The sequence below is a fragment of the Colletes gigas genome, unplaced genomic scaffold (assembly GCF_013123115.1).
Source record: "Colletes gigas isolate AHSC1104 unplaced genomic scaffold, ASM1312311v1 Colletes_gigas_Sc00095, whole genome shotgun sequence".
Classification (NCBI taxonomy): Eukaryota; Metazoa; Arthropoda; class Insecta; order Hymenoptera; family Colletidae; genus Colletes; species Colletes gigas.
In genome coordinates this window covers 95,265-113,076 of record NW_025106722.1, presented here as the reverse complement: position 1 = coordinate 113,076, position 17,812 = coordinate 95,265, and the positions used below count along the sequence as shown (strand labels likewise).

Below are 17,812 nucleotides of genomic sequence, written 5' to 3'. Positions count from 1 at the left end.
GTGTTCGGATTACCAGGCACCCAGTTATTCGAATAACTATAATAAAAGGTGGACAAATTTTTCAAGTGAAATTAAAAAATTTTAAATGGTTCTAAAAAAATTATTTTTAGTTAGGAGTGTCAATTAGAATCATTTTTGGTGAATAGACATATCCCCGAATTCCCACGCATTTTCGAGAAAAAAATTAGAGTAAATACAGAAATTTTTGGGCGAAATTAAAAAATTTTAAATTGTTCTAAAAAAATTATTTTTAGCTAGAAGTGTCAATTGCAATCAATTTTGGTGAATAGACATATCCCCGAATTCCTACGAATTTTCGAGAAAAAAATTCCTTACCAAAAATATAATTTCAAGCTTGAAATGTCACTCCAAAATTTCATGCGTATCTTTAAAACGTCATAACTCTTGAAGGGATTGGAGAATTTGAATGTTTAAAAAGGCAAACTACGTGTATTTTAGTGGAGAATATGTACAAATCGCAAAAATATTCGAGAAGTTGTTCCTCATTCTCGTAAAATGACAAAAACCCCATAAAAGTGATCTAATTTTCAAACAACCATAACTCCTACACTAGTGAATATATTTCAATGAAATTTTTTTCTGAGGTAGAGCTCATAGGTTCCTACAAAAAAATACTAAACAACTTTTTCATACAACGTCAAACAAATGTAATAAAAATGAAAACCGAATTTTTAAGAAAAATTGACAGGGTCTATTTTTCGGTGAAAAAAAAATTCAAATCTTTCTAAAAAAAATATTCTTTTCTGCAGGGGTCAATTAAAATCATTTTTGGTCATTACACATGGCCCCTAATTCCTATCCACTTTCGAGAAAAAAATTCATGAAAATGGATAAATTTTTCAACAAAATTAAAAAATTTCAAATCGTTCTGGAAAAATTATTTTTGATTGTGGGGGTCAATGACAAACATTCTTGGTGAATACACATACCCCCGAAATCCTACGCATTTTCATGAAAAAAAATTCTTTACCAGTTTGGCCAATTCTTACCAGAGTTGACTATCAGAACATGCGTAATTTGTTTCCCGAACAGTTGTTATCAGGCAGGTCTGGGAATTCTCGAATCATTTGCAGATAATTGGATCCCACGAACTTGGAATATTTGAATATGAATTGAAAATTAAGTGTGCAAAAGAACGATGAACTTTCAGACAGGTGATCCACTGAACAAAATATTCGAATAATATTCGAATTGGCAATTACCCGAATGGATATCCAAACAGCCAAATCCTCGAAGAGATACAGGAACAAATAATACGAGCTATTTTTATCGAGAATATCGCGCGAGAATTCCGTGGAAGAGACGATCGCTAAAAACAATCTCGAATCGCGCGTTTAATCATGGACGGAACAGTGGATTTTGGAGAAGTGCCTTAAAACGGCACGGCGGGTAAACAAAATCATGGCTTCAGAAACGCGAGCAGAGCTGTGGCTCCTGGAGGTGAGCGAAAATTGCGGTTTCACAGAGGAAAGGTGAAAAACAGCGGTCTGAAAAAAGCGAACGAGACCGGGGTTTCACGGGAGCGAGTAAAATTGAGATGCTGTGCAGAGGCCAGTAAAACTCGGGTTTTAAAGGCACGAAAAATCGTGTCTTTCGAAAACGGGGAAAATGATATCTTGGAAAACGTAAAAGGGATCAAAGAAAAAAAAGAAAACCGAAATATCGAGCATTCTCGTAAAACTATAACGTCGAGATCAGCTTACAAATTAACATTTCGAGGGTTTCAAGCAATCTGGATGTTGGAACATCCGTAACGTTCGACTCATTGATACTGGTGATCAAGTCGCCGATAAGGAAGTGACCGGGCGTAAGGGCGGTAAAATCGTTCGGATCGGATGTTAGTGGTATGAGTGGGCGAGAATTTAGTATGGCTTCAATTTCTGCGAGATATGTGGTCATTGCCTCGTATGTTAGCAGGGTTTTCCCGACGGATCTGAGTAAGTGGCGTTTTACATGCTTGACCGCTGCCTCCCATAATCCACCAAAGTTGGCCGCGCGCGGGGGAATGAAATGCCACGTGATGTTATTATTGATAGCGTAGTGTTGTATGACGCTGTCGGTGATTGAGGCTCTGAAGGAGCTGTGCACTTCGCGTAATTCGCGATCAGCACCGACGAATGACTTCGCATTGTCCGAATAAATATCGGACGACTTTCCCCGTCTCGCGAAAAACATTTTGAGGGCCGCCAAAAATGCATCTGTGGTCAGATCGCCGACCAATTCAAGGTGTACCGCCTTCGTCGAGAAGCACACGAATACGGCTATATATGCCTTTACGGTTTTGGTGTTGCGTACGCGCTTTTCCTTTATAAAAAATGGACGGTTAAAGGTAATGCGGTCTTTGGGTAGGTTGCCCATTTGGTAGTTTGTTATTTTCGGGTTTGCCCGATAGCATGATACGCAGTTACGAATGCACCGTTTCACCGCTTGTATGCCATTAATTGGCCAATAGTTCTGCCGAACCGCGTTTAAGGTGCCTAAGACGCTTGCATGGATGTGCCGCAGGTGCTCGTGGCGAATGATCAGGGCCGTGAGATGGTGTTTTGCCGGTATGAGGATTGGGTGCTTTGCATCGTACGTAGCATCGGATTTGATGATGCGACCCCCCCACGCACAAAATTCCCTTTTCGTCCAAAAACGGGTTTAATGTTCGAAGTTTACCCTTGTATGAATGTGGTGTTTTGATTAGTGATTTGATATCATCGGCAAATTCTGTTTGTTGAACGGATTTTAGGATTCTTTGCCGTGCGAGTTTCAACTCGTCTAAGCTAAGGGGGCCCGTTTGCCTTTGTTTAGTCTTTAAAATATGGTGAAATCGAAGGCAATATGCAATGGTACGTTCTAATCGCCCCAAGGCCGAAAATCTGTTTATGATTGGAATTGTAGGAGCGGCTGTAGCCAGGGACACTACGGTACGGCGCTCCGGCAGCTCGGCAGGTAACAACGCGTTAAACGGCCATTTGTCCTCTGCTTGTCGCAACCATTGAGGACCGGAAAACCAATTATTATTATATCTTAATTCCGACGGCTCTACACCCCGTGATAAGCAATCAGCTGGATTGTCCTGCGACGGAACATGACGCCATTGACCCCCATCCGTTGATTGCTGAATTTCGCTCACACGATTCGCTACGAATACCTTTAAGGTGTGAGGAGGGGTTTTTAGACAGTGTAATACAATCATTGAATCTGTCCAAAAAATTTTCTGTTTTGTTCTTATTTTGAGGGATTTTTCCGCGGCGCTAAATAATTTTGCAAGTAGTACCGCGGCACATAATTCTAGGCGCGGTAAAGATTGTACTTTTAGGGGCGCGACTCTACTTTTTGAGCAGACTAAATACGCGAAGTGATGTCCGGACGTGTTAGTGGAACGCATGTATATACATGCCTCGTACGCTTTCTCACTGGCATCGCAGAACCCGTGTAGTTCCAACTCGATGTGCTTATCGCAGATGATTCTGCGCGGTATTGACAATTCCCGAATGTTTTTCAATTGCGATTCAAAAACTTTCCATTCGGTATGTAACGTTTCTGGAATGGATTCATCCCAGTTCACGCCTACTTGCCAGAGCTTTTGCATCAATATTTTGGCCTTGACGATAATGGGCCCCAACAAACCTAACGGGTCAAAAAGTTGAGCCACGCGTGACAGTATGGCGCGCTTTGTTACCTGCCTAAGGGGCTCATGCCTTTTCACCGTGTAACCGAGCGTGTCGTGTACCTGGCTCCAGTACAGACCAAGCGTTTTTCTAAATTCGTCTGCAATTATGTTTGTACAGTCGCTTTCATTGTAAGCAGTTACGGATTGTAGCAGTTTTACATTGTTTGACGACCATTGTCTTAATTCGAAGCCACCCATTTTTGTTAACTCGATTAGCTGGTCGCGAACTAGCGTAGCCTCCTCTACCGTGTCTGCTCCCGTTAAAAGGTCGTCAACGTAGAAATCAGATTTCAGTACAGTTGCTGCCGGGAAACTGGGCGCCTGCATCATCCGCTAATTGGTGAAGTGATTTGATGGCCAGGTAGGATGCAGACGCGGTGCCGTAGGTTACCGTATTTAGTACGTAGGTGGACATGGGTTCATTTGGATTCTCGCGCCAAAGTATCTTGTGGAAATGCCGATCTTCCGGAGCTAATTTTATTTGGCGGTACAGTTTGGCTATGTCGGCGGTTAAAACGTACTTATGTACTCGGAATCTGGTAACTATTGCGAATAGGTCTTCTTATATGGTGGGACCGATCATTAGCGCGTCGTTTAAGGATACATCCGTGGACGATTTCGCGGATGCATCGAACACCACTCGAATTTTAGAAGTCACGCTATCTTCCTTGTGCACCGCGTGATGCGGAAGATAGTAGCCATTAAATTTGGAACAGAATTTAAGCGGAGTCATGTGTCTCAAGCTCTCGTATTCGCACATGAAGCTAATGTATTGCTCGCGTGCTACGGGATTACGCTGAAGGGCCTTTTCCAGGGATAAAAATCGCTTCATAGCAGTGGCATAGGATTCGCCAAATTGCTCGATTTTACTGTTACACGGCAATCTGACGATGTATCGTCCAGATGCCGAGTCGCGACGCGTGTTAATGGAATAATGCTCTTGGCATGCTTGTTCTTCTTTCGAAAGCAATTTTTCTCGAGGAGTTTCCTCGAGCTCCCAAAATCTGGCCAATTGTTCATCTAGCGAGTTTATTGCCAGATTACAAACTGCCGCCTTGGAATTTTTATGGCTAGTGGTTTCACCAACATCTAGCCACCCTAGTAATGTTTTACGTAGCATGACTGTTGGTTGTGCCAATTTAATTTGGCATACGCTAAGTAGGTGCCAGAATAATTGTGCCCCTAACAGGCCGTCGACGGTTGTGGGTTTATGGAAACTCGGATCGGCCAGCGGTATGTTTTTGGGTAGTTTTAGTGCTTGTAAATTTATGGCGTCGTGTGGTAAAGGTAGGGTAATTTGCTTAGCAATTAAGAATTTTATCTGGGCGTTGAAATTAGTAGTGCGCGACTGTATACGAGCTGTTATATATTCCGTTATTTCCGATTGCATGTTATTCATACCGGTGACCGGAATTTGAGTTTGAGAGAAGGGCAGATTGAGTCTCTTGGCAAATTGTCGGGTTATAAAATTTGATTGTGCGCAGGAGTCCAGGAGAACTCGGCAGCGATGCGGTTGCCGATTCTCATCTATAATTTCGATGACGGCAGTGGATAATATTATGGTAATATGGTTATCATAGATAAGAAAGTGAACTTTATTTGTATGTCGTGGCCTAGTGTTTATTTTTGTAAGTGAGCATGGCGATGTATCTAGAGAATATGTGTTTCATGGTCGAGAGCGTGAGCGACCGAACGTTGTGCCTAACAGGCAGTACGAATCAAGGATCGAGAGAGAGAGTATTAAAACAAATGTGAGCTGGAACACGTGTCTCACTGAGAGAACAAAGAGGAAAAATCGTACTCGATTTTATCAGCGGGTTTTATTGTTCGTATCTTTTGTATAGTGTCGTCGTTGTTTAAATAAATACATTTTTGTCCATTTTACTCACAAATTGGTAGCAGAGCTCCGTGGTTCCTTGTGCGAAAAATAAAAAATTATGGCGGATACATGGAACACAGTGAACGTTGAACTGCTCCATGGCTCAAATTATTTTCTTTGGAGTGAGAAAGTGGAAGGTATCTTGAGATCGAAAAGGCTCTGGAAAAGGGTAATCGGTGTCAAACCAATTGAGAAACCAGTTGAAGGGAGCAATCAATATGAAAATAAGTGGAAAGAATGGAACGAATGGGATGATAATAATTATGCCGCAAGAACGATAATGATTAATACTATGAGTAAGGCACAATTACTTAAATATAGCCATGAAAAGAGTGCGGACAAATTGTGGACAATGATCAAACTGGATATGGCTGCGGGAACTGAAGAAATAAAAACTAGAGTTCTTAACGAACTGACAAATTTAAAAATGGGTAAAGACGAAACCGTTGACGCGTTCATAAACAGAGCGGAGGCATTGAGGAACCAATGTAAACAGCTCGGGAAGGACATCGAAGAATACGAATTAAAGATGTATACAGGGTGAGGCATTTTAAACAGGTCACCTGAATAACTCGCTTGTTTTTGAAGATAGGAGAAAATGCATTAGACCAAACTTATTTGGTATCGGGGGGCTCATAATCTGGTATTACCAATTTTTTTGTAGGTGGAGGCGTCAAGGAGATATGAAGGTCAACTTTGTTTTTTTAAATGGAACAGTATATTTTATTACTTACATTCTGATAGAGTGTTTCAAGGCGAATACAATGACCTATTATTAAGGTCATTCAAGGTCACCCAAAGTCAACTGCAATAGAAAATAAATTGTGTCAAAGCACTCTTCGAACACTTGGATACTTTGATACTGCTATTACAAGTGTTCAAAATGGCGACCTTGAACATGGATACATAGTCTAAATCGTTGCAATACTGATGACACTGCCTGGCAAATTTCATTTGTATCTATTACAGAGCAAGCTCTTCTTATACGTTCTTGCATGTCAAGTTTGGTAGTTGGTTTTTCGCGGTACACTTCTGCCTTTAATTTTCCCCACAAATAAAAATCGAGAGGTGTCAGGTCTGGGGATCGTGCCGGCCATTTGTTACTTCCTGATCGACCTACCCAAGAATCTCCAAATTTTCTATTTAGAAATTCTGTAACATTGCGTGCTGAATGAGCAGGGCATCCGTCTTGCTGGAACCACATGGATTGTCGTATGTCCAGTGAAGTGTCTTCTAACAATTCTGGCAAAACGTCTTCTAAGATTCTCAGGTACTTACTACTATTTAGCGTGCCATCAATAAAATATGGACCAATTATTTTATTATGAAGAAGACCGCACCAGACGTTTACAGACCAAGGTCTCTGTTTGTCGACTTCTCTCAACCATCGTGGATTATCTACCGACCAGTAGTGCATGTTGTGACGGTTAATTGCTCCATGGTTTGTAAATGTGGCCTCATCGGTAAATAACAATTTACTCAAGAACATTTCATCGTCTTGTAGTTTTTGTAAGCCCCATTCACAAAATTGTAAACGTTTTGTATAATCATTTTCAGTTAATTGTTGATGAAGTGATATGTGGAACGGATGAAATTTGTTAATGTGTAATATTCGTAAAATACTTCGTTGACTGATGCCACTTTCGCGTTCCAGTTGTCTTGTACTAACATGTGGATCTTGTATTACAGCTGCTACAATATTTATCGAGTTTCCATCATCAGTTGCTCGTTTGGCAAGATTACGTGTTTTGTTATCCACAGTTCCAGTTTCTTGGAACTTTTTTATAATGTTTGTAAAGACAGAAAGTGAAGGTCTATTATTACGATCGGGAAATCTTTCACTATACACACGTACCGCTTCCCTCATAATTCTATGACATTCACCATAAATAAGAACCATTTCTACTTTCTCTGCTATCGTGTAACGCATTTTAGAAAACTAAACACTTAGACTGAATAAATGTTACGAAGCTGTGCTCTAGTCGGTAGTAAAATTACCAATAATGTTTGAGGATACGGATAAGCGTACAATGTGATTGAATGTTTGTTTATCTTTTGTGACCCGTGTCACGCAATACACACACGTGATACACAAGTATTCGAAATGTACTCTGACACAATTTATTTTCTATTGCAGTTGACTTTGGGTGACCTTGAATGACCTTAATAATAGGTCATTGTATTCGCCTTGAAACACTCTATCAGAATGTAAGTAATAAAATATACTGTTCCATTTAAAAAAACAAAGTTGACCTTCATATCTCCTTGACGCCTCCACCTACAAAAAAATTGGTAATACCAGATTATGAGCCCCCCGATACCAAATAAGTTTGGTCTAATGCATTTTCTCCTATCTTCAAAAACAAGCGAGTTATTCAGGTGACCTGTTTAAAATGCCTCACCCTGTATATTAAGAGGACTCCGTCTCGAATTTGATCCAAATGTACGAGTTCTAGAAACGCAAAGAAATTTATTTATATTTGACATAAGATTTGCTCTAAACCAAGAGATGCAGAGAAGAGAAAGAAGAAAAGAAGAACGGACATCCAGAGATCGCGAAGCGGTGCGAATAGTAAAAGAAGGCCCTAAGAGTGACATTTATTGTTACAACTGCGGAATAAAAGGACATATGGCGGCAGAATGCTATAAAAAGAAACGATGCTTCAATTGTTAACGCTTCGATCATATTGCGTCGGAGTGTCGCGAACCAAGGAGGAATCCACCGCCTGCGAAAAAGGAGAAGGGAAGAAATTTTCAAAGAGGAACTTACGAAAGATACACGAAACATCACTCTGGAAGAAATGAAGTGGCGCTAAGAACCAATAATGAAGCCGTGATAAGAGTGAAAGAAATTTCGAACGTGGACAAACTGTGTGAGGTGAGTGAGTGTACCGAGCGAGAAATGAGTAAGAATGAGAATGATTCCTGTTGTACATGGTTGTTAGACTCTGGAGCGACGAGTCACATGACTAATAATGAATGTATTTTTAAGAATTCAATTCAAGAAAAAAGACAAATAAATTTAGCGGACAAAGATGGTAAGATATTAACATCGAAAAGTGTTGGCGATGTGACTGTACGACAATCTTCGAGTGAAAATTCTTTGCGATTTAAAAATGTATTATGCGTGCCTGAATTGAATTCTAATCTTCTTTCAGTTGCCAAAATAACCGATAGAGGATACAATGTTAACTTGAATAGACTCGGAGCGATCGTATACAAACAGCCGAATAAAATAGAAATGACAGGGGTAAGGGTTGAAGATTCATATTATGTAAAAACTTTTTTAGACCACGAGAGAACTGCAGCAGTAATAGAGGAAAGTGATGTATGGCACAAGAGGCTAGGTCACGCAAGTAAAGCAATTATCGAAGAAATGAAGAAAGAAAATTTAGTGTTGGGGATGACAAATAACTGGAAAAATGAATGTGAGCCCTGCATCGAAGGAAAGAATTCCCAAAAGTCCCATCGAAGGCTTGAAGGAAGAAGGACAAATCGAATAATGGAGCTATGGCATACTGATTTGATAGGTCCCATTAAACCACCTACATTTGGTAATAAAAATTACATATTGACAGTAGTTGATGATTATTCCAGGATGATTTTTATACAGTTATTAAGAGAAAAAAGTGAAGCCGCGGAAGAATTAACAAAATTGATAACCTTAAAAGAAAACCAAACTGAATTGAAATTAAAAAGGATCAGATGAGATAATGGTGGAGTGTATCTGTGTAAAAATTTAAAAAAACGATTCGAAGCTAAAGGTATAGTACATGAATTAAGTCCTCCTATAACCCCACAATGTAATGGAATTGCAGAAAGAGCAAATCGAACTGTAATTGAGACAACAAGGACTGTTGTATGACTAACTCATAAGCCAACATAGATACCGCACTAGAATCATCCTTACACAAACATCCCAGTCATAGGTTCCAAACTCCAGCCTTTCTAGCCTCCTGTACCCGGTTACTCATTCCGTACGCCACAATTGTCACCCTCAAATATATAAACGACGCACATTTTTGGACTCAGGTCAGATCTCTGTAGTTTGTACTAACGTGCGGAACTTGCCGTAACGATCGAATAAAACCACCAGTCTCTCTAGTAAAGTGTTGTTCTTAATCCCGCAACCCGGGATCCAACAGGACAATGCTAGCAGATTCTAAACTCGATTTGAAATTTTTGGGAGAAGCAGCAAATACGGCCGCCTATATAAGAAACAGGGTGAAGTCACGGGTCCATGGAAAAACTCCGTATGAAATTTGGTACAATAAACCTCCGAACATACAACATATGAGAAGATTCGGTTGTGCAGCGTACGCGCTAAGGAAAGGAGGGATTAAAAGAAAATTTGAATCGAAAACAATAAGAGGAATTTTCATGGGGTACAATAATGGTGGTACTTATCGTGTGTACATTATTGAAACCGGAAATATCAAAAGCGACTGCGATGTGAAATTTTACGAAGAGAAGAATGGTTCGGACCTATTGCATTGTGAAGAAAAAGAAAATAATGAAGATGATGAAAATAGTAACTTGATTGTTGTTGGGTTAGAGTTAGAGGACGAAGAAGATACAAATGAAGACTCGAGAACAGAAGAAAGAGAAGAGAATGAAGTAGAGTTGAGAGAAGAAGAAAGAATGAGTGGCGAAGATAGTAGTGATTATGATGATGCAAGGGTGGACATTGTAAGCGATGAAAACAATATAGACGAAATCTATGATGATAATCAAATGAGTGATATATCGCTGGAAGAGCCAACAACAAGAGAAAGAGCAGGAAGAAAAAGGGGGACGACAAAAGAAGCGATTCAAGTGAGAGAATATCTACGAAAACGAGAGCAAGAAACACTGGACAAAGAAAGAGATCTGAGAAGGTCAACAAGAATAAGAGGAAAGAGAGTGATGAAATGTACCGATATAAAAATTCCAAAATCTGTCAATGAAGCGAAGCTGTCGCCGGAATGGGCCCGATGGAAACAAGCAATGAACGATGAAATAACATCGCTGAAACGGCATAAAGTGTGGGATCTAGTTGCACGTCCGATAGGAAAAAGGGTGATAAAATGTAAGTGGATTTTTTCTACTAAAGAAGACTTTGCTGCTGTGTCAGGAATAAGATTTAAGGCACGGTTAGTGGCTATGGGGTGCACGCAAAGGCCAGGCTTTGACTACGAGGAGACTTTTTCACCGACTATTCGGATGGAAGCCATAAGATTGCTATTCAGTATATGTGCCGAGTATGAGAGAAAGTTAAACATTTATGATGTCAAGATAGCCTTTTACATGGACAGTTAACTGAGGAAATCTATATAGAGCAACCTGAAGGCTTTGAAAACAACACTGGACAAGTGTGTAAATTAATAAAGAGTATTTACGGTTTGAAACAGGCAAGTAGATGCTGGAACGAATACCTGACAAACATTCTCCTGAAAATTGGATTGAAACAATGCACCCACGATCCTTGCTTATTTTACATCAAACATAAGAATGATTTTTTGTATTGTGGCATACATGTGGACGATATGACAGTGGTGAGCAGTACGGATTCGTTCGAAGCAAAGTATATGGATGAATTGAATAAATATGTAGAATTAAAAATTTTGGGAGCAGCGAAACAGGTACTCGGAATGCAGATAATTCAAGAAAAAGGGAAGATAATCGTCAGTCAGAGGAAATATATAGAGGATCTGTTGGATGCCTATGGAATGAATGAGAGCAATGGAGTCAATTCTCCAATGGACATTAACCAAAAACTAAGCGAAGACGATGGAAGTCCAAAGTGTGATGAAAGGGCATATCAGGAATTGTTAGGACGCCTGATGTATCTCAGCGTTGCTACAAGACCCGATATATCGTATTCTCTGAGTTGTCTGTCGCAATTCAGCAAGAGTCCAAAAATGATGCATTTGAGCGCATTGAAACGCATTTTGAGATATTTAAAAGGAACAATTAATTATAAGATAGAATATGGGAAAATGAGTTCGGCGAAAGAAATAATATGCGAGACGGATGCATCATGGGACAGCACGAAAGACGCGAAATCATTTAGTGGTCTACTTTTATATAGAAACGGTGATCTTATTCACTGGAAATGTAAGAAACAAGGAACGGTCGCTTTACTAACAACCGAAAGTGAATTAGATTCGATGTTAGACGGGGTGTTCGTACGTTCCACGGGAACGGGAATGGCCGGTCTTTTTGGCGCGAATGAGACTGCACGGAATTAGTTTCGGCCTTGTGGCTAGTCAGGTTTTTATTTACAGCACATACATACAGCACCTTACACAAAAATGTCACTCGCAGGCACGGGCCTGATATCACGATAATCACTGTAGCCCCGGGAGGGGTGGGCGAGGGCCCAAAAAGCTCTCGTACACTGAGGGCCGGATATCGACAGATACGTTTTCTCGGATCGAGGTGGCGCGTGATGGACTCGTTACACGTTCTGAGTTTCTCTCTCTCGGACTTCGCGACGCGTGGCCTTTTATGGGTTACAGCGCGGGGGGACAGAGTGGGGAGCCATCGCTCGCAGTTTAGTTCAAAATTTCGGGCAAAACGGCCCGGTGAGTACCAACGCTCCGTAACGGGACACGTCTATTTGGCGTTTTTCGCCGTCAACTCGCTCGCGCGGATGCCTTGTTGACAGGCAGCGGTCACCAACCGTCTTCCGAAGGTGGTAGCTCACCGAGCAGCCCGCCCGAACGCAAATCGCACGAACACGGGGTAAAGGAATTGATTTGGTTGAGTGAGACGTTGACTGAAATAGGTATGGGTGATAATATGAGAAAAGAATTGAAATGTGATAATTTAAATACAGTAAAATTAGCTAATGGCGGTAGTTTTAAAACGAGAACAAAGTTGTTGAACAGGAAATGTCATTTTGTTAAAGAACATGTAAAAGAGTATTCGATAAAAGTGATACACGTTCCAAAGGAGAGTATGATGGCGGATTGTATGACCAAGCCCTTAAGTGGCCCTGCGTTGTTGAGAAATATAAAGTAGATATAAAGTAAGAGAAATATGGTTATCATAGATAAGAAAGTGAACTTTATTTGTATGTCGTGGCCTAGTGTTTATTTTTGTAAGTGAGCATGGCGATGTATCTAGAGAATATGTGTTTCATGGTCGAGAGCGTGAGCGACCGAACGTTGTGCCTAACAGGCAGTACGAATCAAGGATCGAGAGAGAGAGTATTAAAACAAATGTGAGCTGGAACACGTGTCTCACTGAGAGAACAAAGAGGAAAAATCGTACTCGATTTTATCAGCGGGTTTTATTGTTCGTATCTTTTGTATAGTGTCGTCGTTGTTTAAATAAATACATTTTTGTTCATTTTACTCACAAATATGACGCGACTTTCTATGGCGTGATTTAAGCAAGCGACATTGACGCGACTTGCAGAAGGCTGAGGTTCTACCGGTGTGTCGGTGTGTAAGAAGGTGTTATGTTTTTTGTGGCATACCTTACAACCACTGCTGTTGCATGTAGCTGCAGTATGCCCCTTCTTTAAACAATTGGAACAAAGCCGCTTATCCGAAGCAATTTTTATCCGCTGGGATACCGGAGCCGCGCAGAATGCGTCGCACGCGAAAATCGCGTGAGGTCCGGTGCACAAGGGACAGCTAACTTGTGTCGTCACATGCACCCTTTGGGCCGTATAATTATTATTGTTTACGGGCCGCGACGTGAATTGGTGTTGCACGTTTTGGGCGGGCCGCGGCGCGAACTGATGCTGTGGTGGTCGTGCTTTGAAAACGTCCGCCTGACGCGTACTAAACGCCGGACCCGACAGCTCGATATCGTGGCATCGATTGTGCAAGAATTTGCATAGCACGTCGAGACTAGGGAACGAGTTGTCGTGCGTGTGCTCCTTCCATCTCAGGTTCGTTTCCTGATCTAAACGCGATAGGCACATGAAAATTAAAAGCGTGTCGGCAGACGGCTGTTTTAGTGTTTTGAGCGCTCGATAATGCGACTCCAAATCTGTTAAGAATGGTCGCAGATTACTATGCGTTACTCTCGTAAGGTGCGGTAAATTGAACAAAGCGCGTACGTGGTTCGTTACGATTACCGCGGGCTTATTGTAACGGTCCTCTAGTAGGGACCATGCCGGCTGATAATTCGCGGCTGAATTTTCTAATGAGTCTATAACGCGCGACGCCTCACCACGCAAACATGACCGTAAATACATTAATTTTTTGCATTCACTCAAACGGAGGTTTTCGTGCACGGCGGATTTGAATTGATCGGCGAATCCGGGCCATTCTTCATATTGTCCACTGAACTGTGGAAGATGCAATTTTGGCAAACTAATCTCGTTTTCCAGCGCTTCTAAGCTGGCTGGCGTATTGCTGATACCGCGTTCATGAACTAAATGTTGCGCGGCGGATGCTTGTGCCGCTTGCAATAATTTTTGCGCACAAGAAATGTATGTCAGATACCCGTTTTTTATCTCGAGACGCTCTTTCATTGATTCTCCCGTTTCGTCCGCGGCATCTAATTCGCCTTGGTTTTTAGAAAATGACGCGAATTCCGTTGCCAGATCAGCTAATCTATTTTTAATTTCCACGTCGTGGCTTTCGGGTTGGCAGTTGTCAAGGGCTTCTTTAAACATTAGCAGTTCGAGTTTAAACGCTGTGCGTTTTAATTTTAATGAACGCATGCGTTCTTCCACGGTTGGAGCCATGACGCTATATATTATTTAGGAATGGAACGAAAGGACGACGCGCTTGATCGCAGTAAAATTGAGCGTACGTTACCGTTCCGTTGTTTTCCCAGGAAGATCTGCTACTGCGGCTGGTGATGCCGCTGCGTTGACTCGTTGAGGCTGGGCCTTTCTGCTTGGCAGCTCTCAGCGACGTCGATGTGTCAGCTGCTGGTGCAGCGGTCCAACGATGCTCGTTCTGCCGGTGTCCTTGCTGGTTGAAGACGTCAGGCGTTGATTCCAACGTTGTTTTTCGATACAATGTTGTATCGTGTTGTAGCGAGTGCCGAGAGTTGGCGTATGTTTCTCAAGCGTATGTCTGGATGCGGATGCAGGATGGATTGATGTTTCCACGTCTGCTCGATCCGGCTCGAAGGACCAAAATGTTGCGTGTACTCTCGCGACCGGTAAAATTGGAGTGGCGCGAAAAGAACGCTTTCCGAAGAGTAAGTTATTACTAGCGGAATAGTTGGAAGAAATGAATGTAGTACTGAACGAGCGAAGTTGACTTTTTGACTGTGTAACGTGGAATGTCTATTTCAGGTCTGATGTCGGTATTTACATGGATGGTGGAATGCTCTTATTGGCTAATGTGTCGTGTTGTAGGAGTGTCGTTGGTTCTGAATGATTGGTGTAGTTGTTCTGTGTGGGTGTGGTTTGACTGTACTGGCGGAAAGGGCAGGCTCTGGTGAGGAAGCCCTTTCCGGGGTTGGGACGGAGTTTTCTAGTAAATATGAATGTTAGTAACAATTAAGTAAAAGCTAGCCAAGTGAAAGTGTACATTCACGTACATTTCAGCTGTCTAGAAAACTCCGTCTTGGTTACCCTTGAGTAACAAAAGGCCAAGGGTCGTTTGCAGGCCCGGCCAACGACTCGACCGAGGGCCTTGACTGTCGCCAACTAACCCTGCCATAAAGGCTAAATTGCGAGGTCCTGCTCGCGTCGCAACATGAGGTATAGTGAAGATTCATTTACTCTTCATCGAGATATCTTGCAAGATATGCTGACTATACAGTAGTATGACACAGTACTGATTTCTAAGAAACAATTACTGTCGTAACGTATTAGCTGCAGTTAATAGGAAGTAATTGAAAACAGAGAAATTCTCTAAATTGAAATAGTGTTTACTTTATAGATACGATGTAGACTTGTTGCAAAATTAGTCCAAGAAATGATCGATAAATTCAAGTTTAACACTGACATTTCGACTCATTACTGATGAACATGGGGTTTAGTGATGTGTCTGTTAGACAATTGCTAAGCTATAAATAATCAGTTACGACACCTTGAGAAAACAATGTGGGGCCTTATCAGTCGAAGGTTGAGTCATCCATAAAAATCATCGTAACGACTGAATATTCGAAGTTTTATACGAGAATCGATGTTCAGGAACGCGTATTAAAGTACAATTACGCGTAATGCTACTCCATCTTCCGAGAAATTAAATGCTAATAGCATGATTCTTCAATACTGTCGATCGTATACGCTTCGATAGATTGAATAAAAACTATTTTATTACGCGAAAACTTGGAAAATGATCCACGTGTCTCGATACTACAATTTTATTTATTACTTTCTCTATCGTTTAAAGTTACACATTCTTTTCATTTCTGTACTCTGGAAAACTCAACCAAGATTTTGAATATAAAATATAAGAAACCTTTCCTCCATTTCGAATATATGAAAAATGATTCTGATAAGACTTCTCTGTCCTTGGAGAATAAAATAACTACGATTGTAACATTTATGGAGCGATTAATGTAGGCAAAAGTGCGCTACGTAGGAGAATTTTTAAAATAGGTAAAATATCGTGCAGCATTTTTCGAAGTACGCATAACTCGATAAACATGGTATTTTTAGCGCTAGAGATTAAACGGTAGTATAGGCGTACACAAACTCTTGAAGCATTGGGTTCCATACTAAACGATAAAATCACTCTAAAAGCTTCGTTTTTCGTAAATAACTTATCCACTGAATTAAATTATCTGCTCCAAAATATTCGTTCGTAAAGAGTCAAAGAATTTTTTGGAGCAAATTAAAGGTTCAACAAACTTCCTATGAACTCCTTATTAGGAATCAGTAAAAATCTCTAACACGTACATTATATTCAAATATAAATTATTTTCCAACGTGTCGGATCGATGTATGATGTGGTGCTTTAATACTCAATACACGTTGGCCAGAACAAAAAAATGAATTATATTTTTAGGAGATGAATTAACTAGATATAAGTATTTTCTAACTAATACCAAAAATACATTCGGTGAATGACGTTTCACGTTTGACTCATCGCATTCCCATTGTGTGTTTCACGTGGAAAAAAACACGTGGTCGTTCCAAGGTGACGATCTATTCTACGAGACGCTTGATGTTTTTCCAAAAAAAGAAACACTGAATATCGTCGCTCGTAGTCGTAACGAAATTATGGCATGAAAAATCTGATCGTCGGGCGTTACAAAGCCTATCCGTCGATTCAAATTGCGCAACGGAGATAAAAGTGAAATTACCCGCGTCATCTCTCGCCGAGCCAACAATCAATTTTCCTGCGGAATCGCATTCACGAACCGATAGAAGACACAGTGAAAAAAAAACGAAACAGGAAAAGGATCGATCGATTTCTGTGGCAGCTTCCGATCGAAAAACACGCGATCGATGGACGTATTTTCAATTTCCCCCGACGGAATCGGGCACAATGACGCAAGGGCATCGTCCTCGACGCCGGGAATACCCTCCGCGAGTCGAACTCATTAACGACGGATAGAACGGCGGTAAAACGACGATATAAGAAACGTCTCTTACCTAATATCACAGTACTCTTCTATCCACTCCTTCCTATCGCAGCCTTTCGACTCTTCGATCAAACGAAGCCTTTAATTAGCTGCACCAACGTATTCGACACTGCTAATTATCATCCACCGGTCGCGTTTTCACTCCGCGGAACACAGCTACGCGTTATCGAATCGTCGACACTCTCACACACATACACACACCAGAGGAACGAGGGCCTCACTTAAATATTTCCACGATTTTCACGAACCCTCAGCTACGCATCGCGACTTCGTCGATCGAGCTTTTCGTGTTTTTTTTTCGTCAACGCAGAATAACTTGCTCACTGAACACGCACGGGCATCGAGTAGCTCGTAACGCACCACCGTGGACGTCGATCTTGTACAAGTTGGCAGTGATGGGTGGCTGCGAACACGTGCGTCTCGAGGTACGGAGAAGGATGATCGATAGGAATTAACGACCACACGGGACGAGCGTGATCGACTTTGTTTAGCGTCGTTTGACGACAAGATCGCGAGGACCGCCCGATAGATCTTCTAATATCGCTACTTCGAGGGAACACGTCGAGGTGGTAGATGGCAGGTGCAAGGTCGTCGATGTCTTGCCGTTTAGAATACTCGAGGAATACCTGTATCGTCGTCAGTGGATCCCGTCCACGCCGCGAGCAGGTCTTTCGGAAACCTTTCGATGATCGGGGACGGATGGGGCTCCTGAAGACCTCCGCGTGTCACGAACCTTTTCGGAGCAGCATTTCCTT

At 41.5% G+C, this 17,812-nt stretch overlaps 2 protein-coding genes across 2 annotated transcripts; both read right to left on the bottom strand.

The window, feature by feature from the left end:
* Positions 1-2,458: 2,458 nt before the first annotated feature.
* Positions 2,459-4,009, bottom strand: LOC122404025. The gene has a single exon (XM_043407877.1). The coding sequence runs from the start codon at positions 4,007-4,009 to the stop codon at positions 2,459-2,461; it is 1,551 nt and encodes a 516-aa protein (XP_043263812.1).
* A 235-nt stretch (positions 4,010-4,244) lies between these two features.
* On the bottom strand, positions 4,245-5,081 carry LOC122404024. The gene has a single exon (XM_043407876.1). The coding sequence runs from the start codon at positions 5,079-5,081 to the stop codon at positions 4,245-4,247; it is 837 nt and encodes a 278-aa protein (XP_043263811.1).
* Between the last annotated feature and the right edge of the window lie 12,731 nt (positions 5,082-17,812).

Coding starts and splice junctions, on each gene's coding strand:
- LOC122404025 (XM_043407877.1), bottom strand. CDS start 4,009: ATGCAGGCGCCCAGTTTCCCGGCAGCAACTGTACTGAAATCTGATTTC.
- LOC122404024 (XM_043407876.1), bottom strand. CDS start 5,081: ATGAATAACATGCAATCGGAAATAACGGAATATATAACAGCTCGTATA.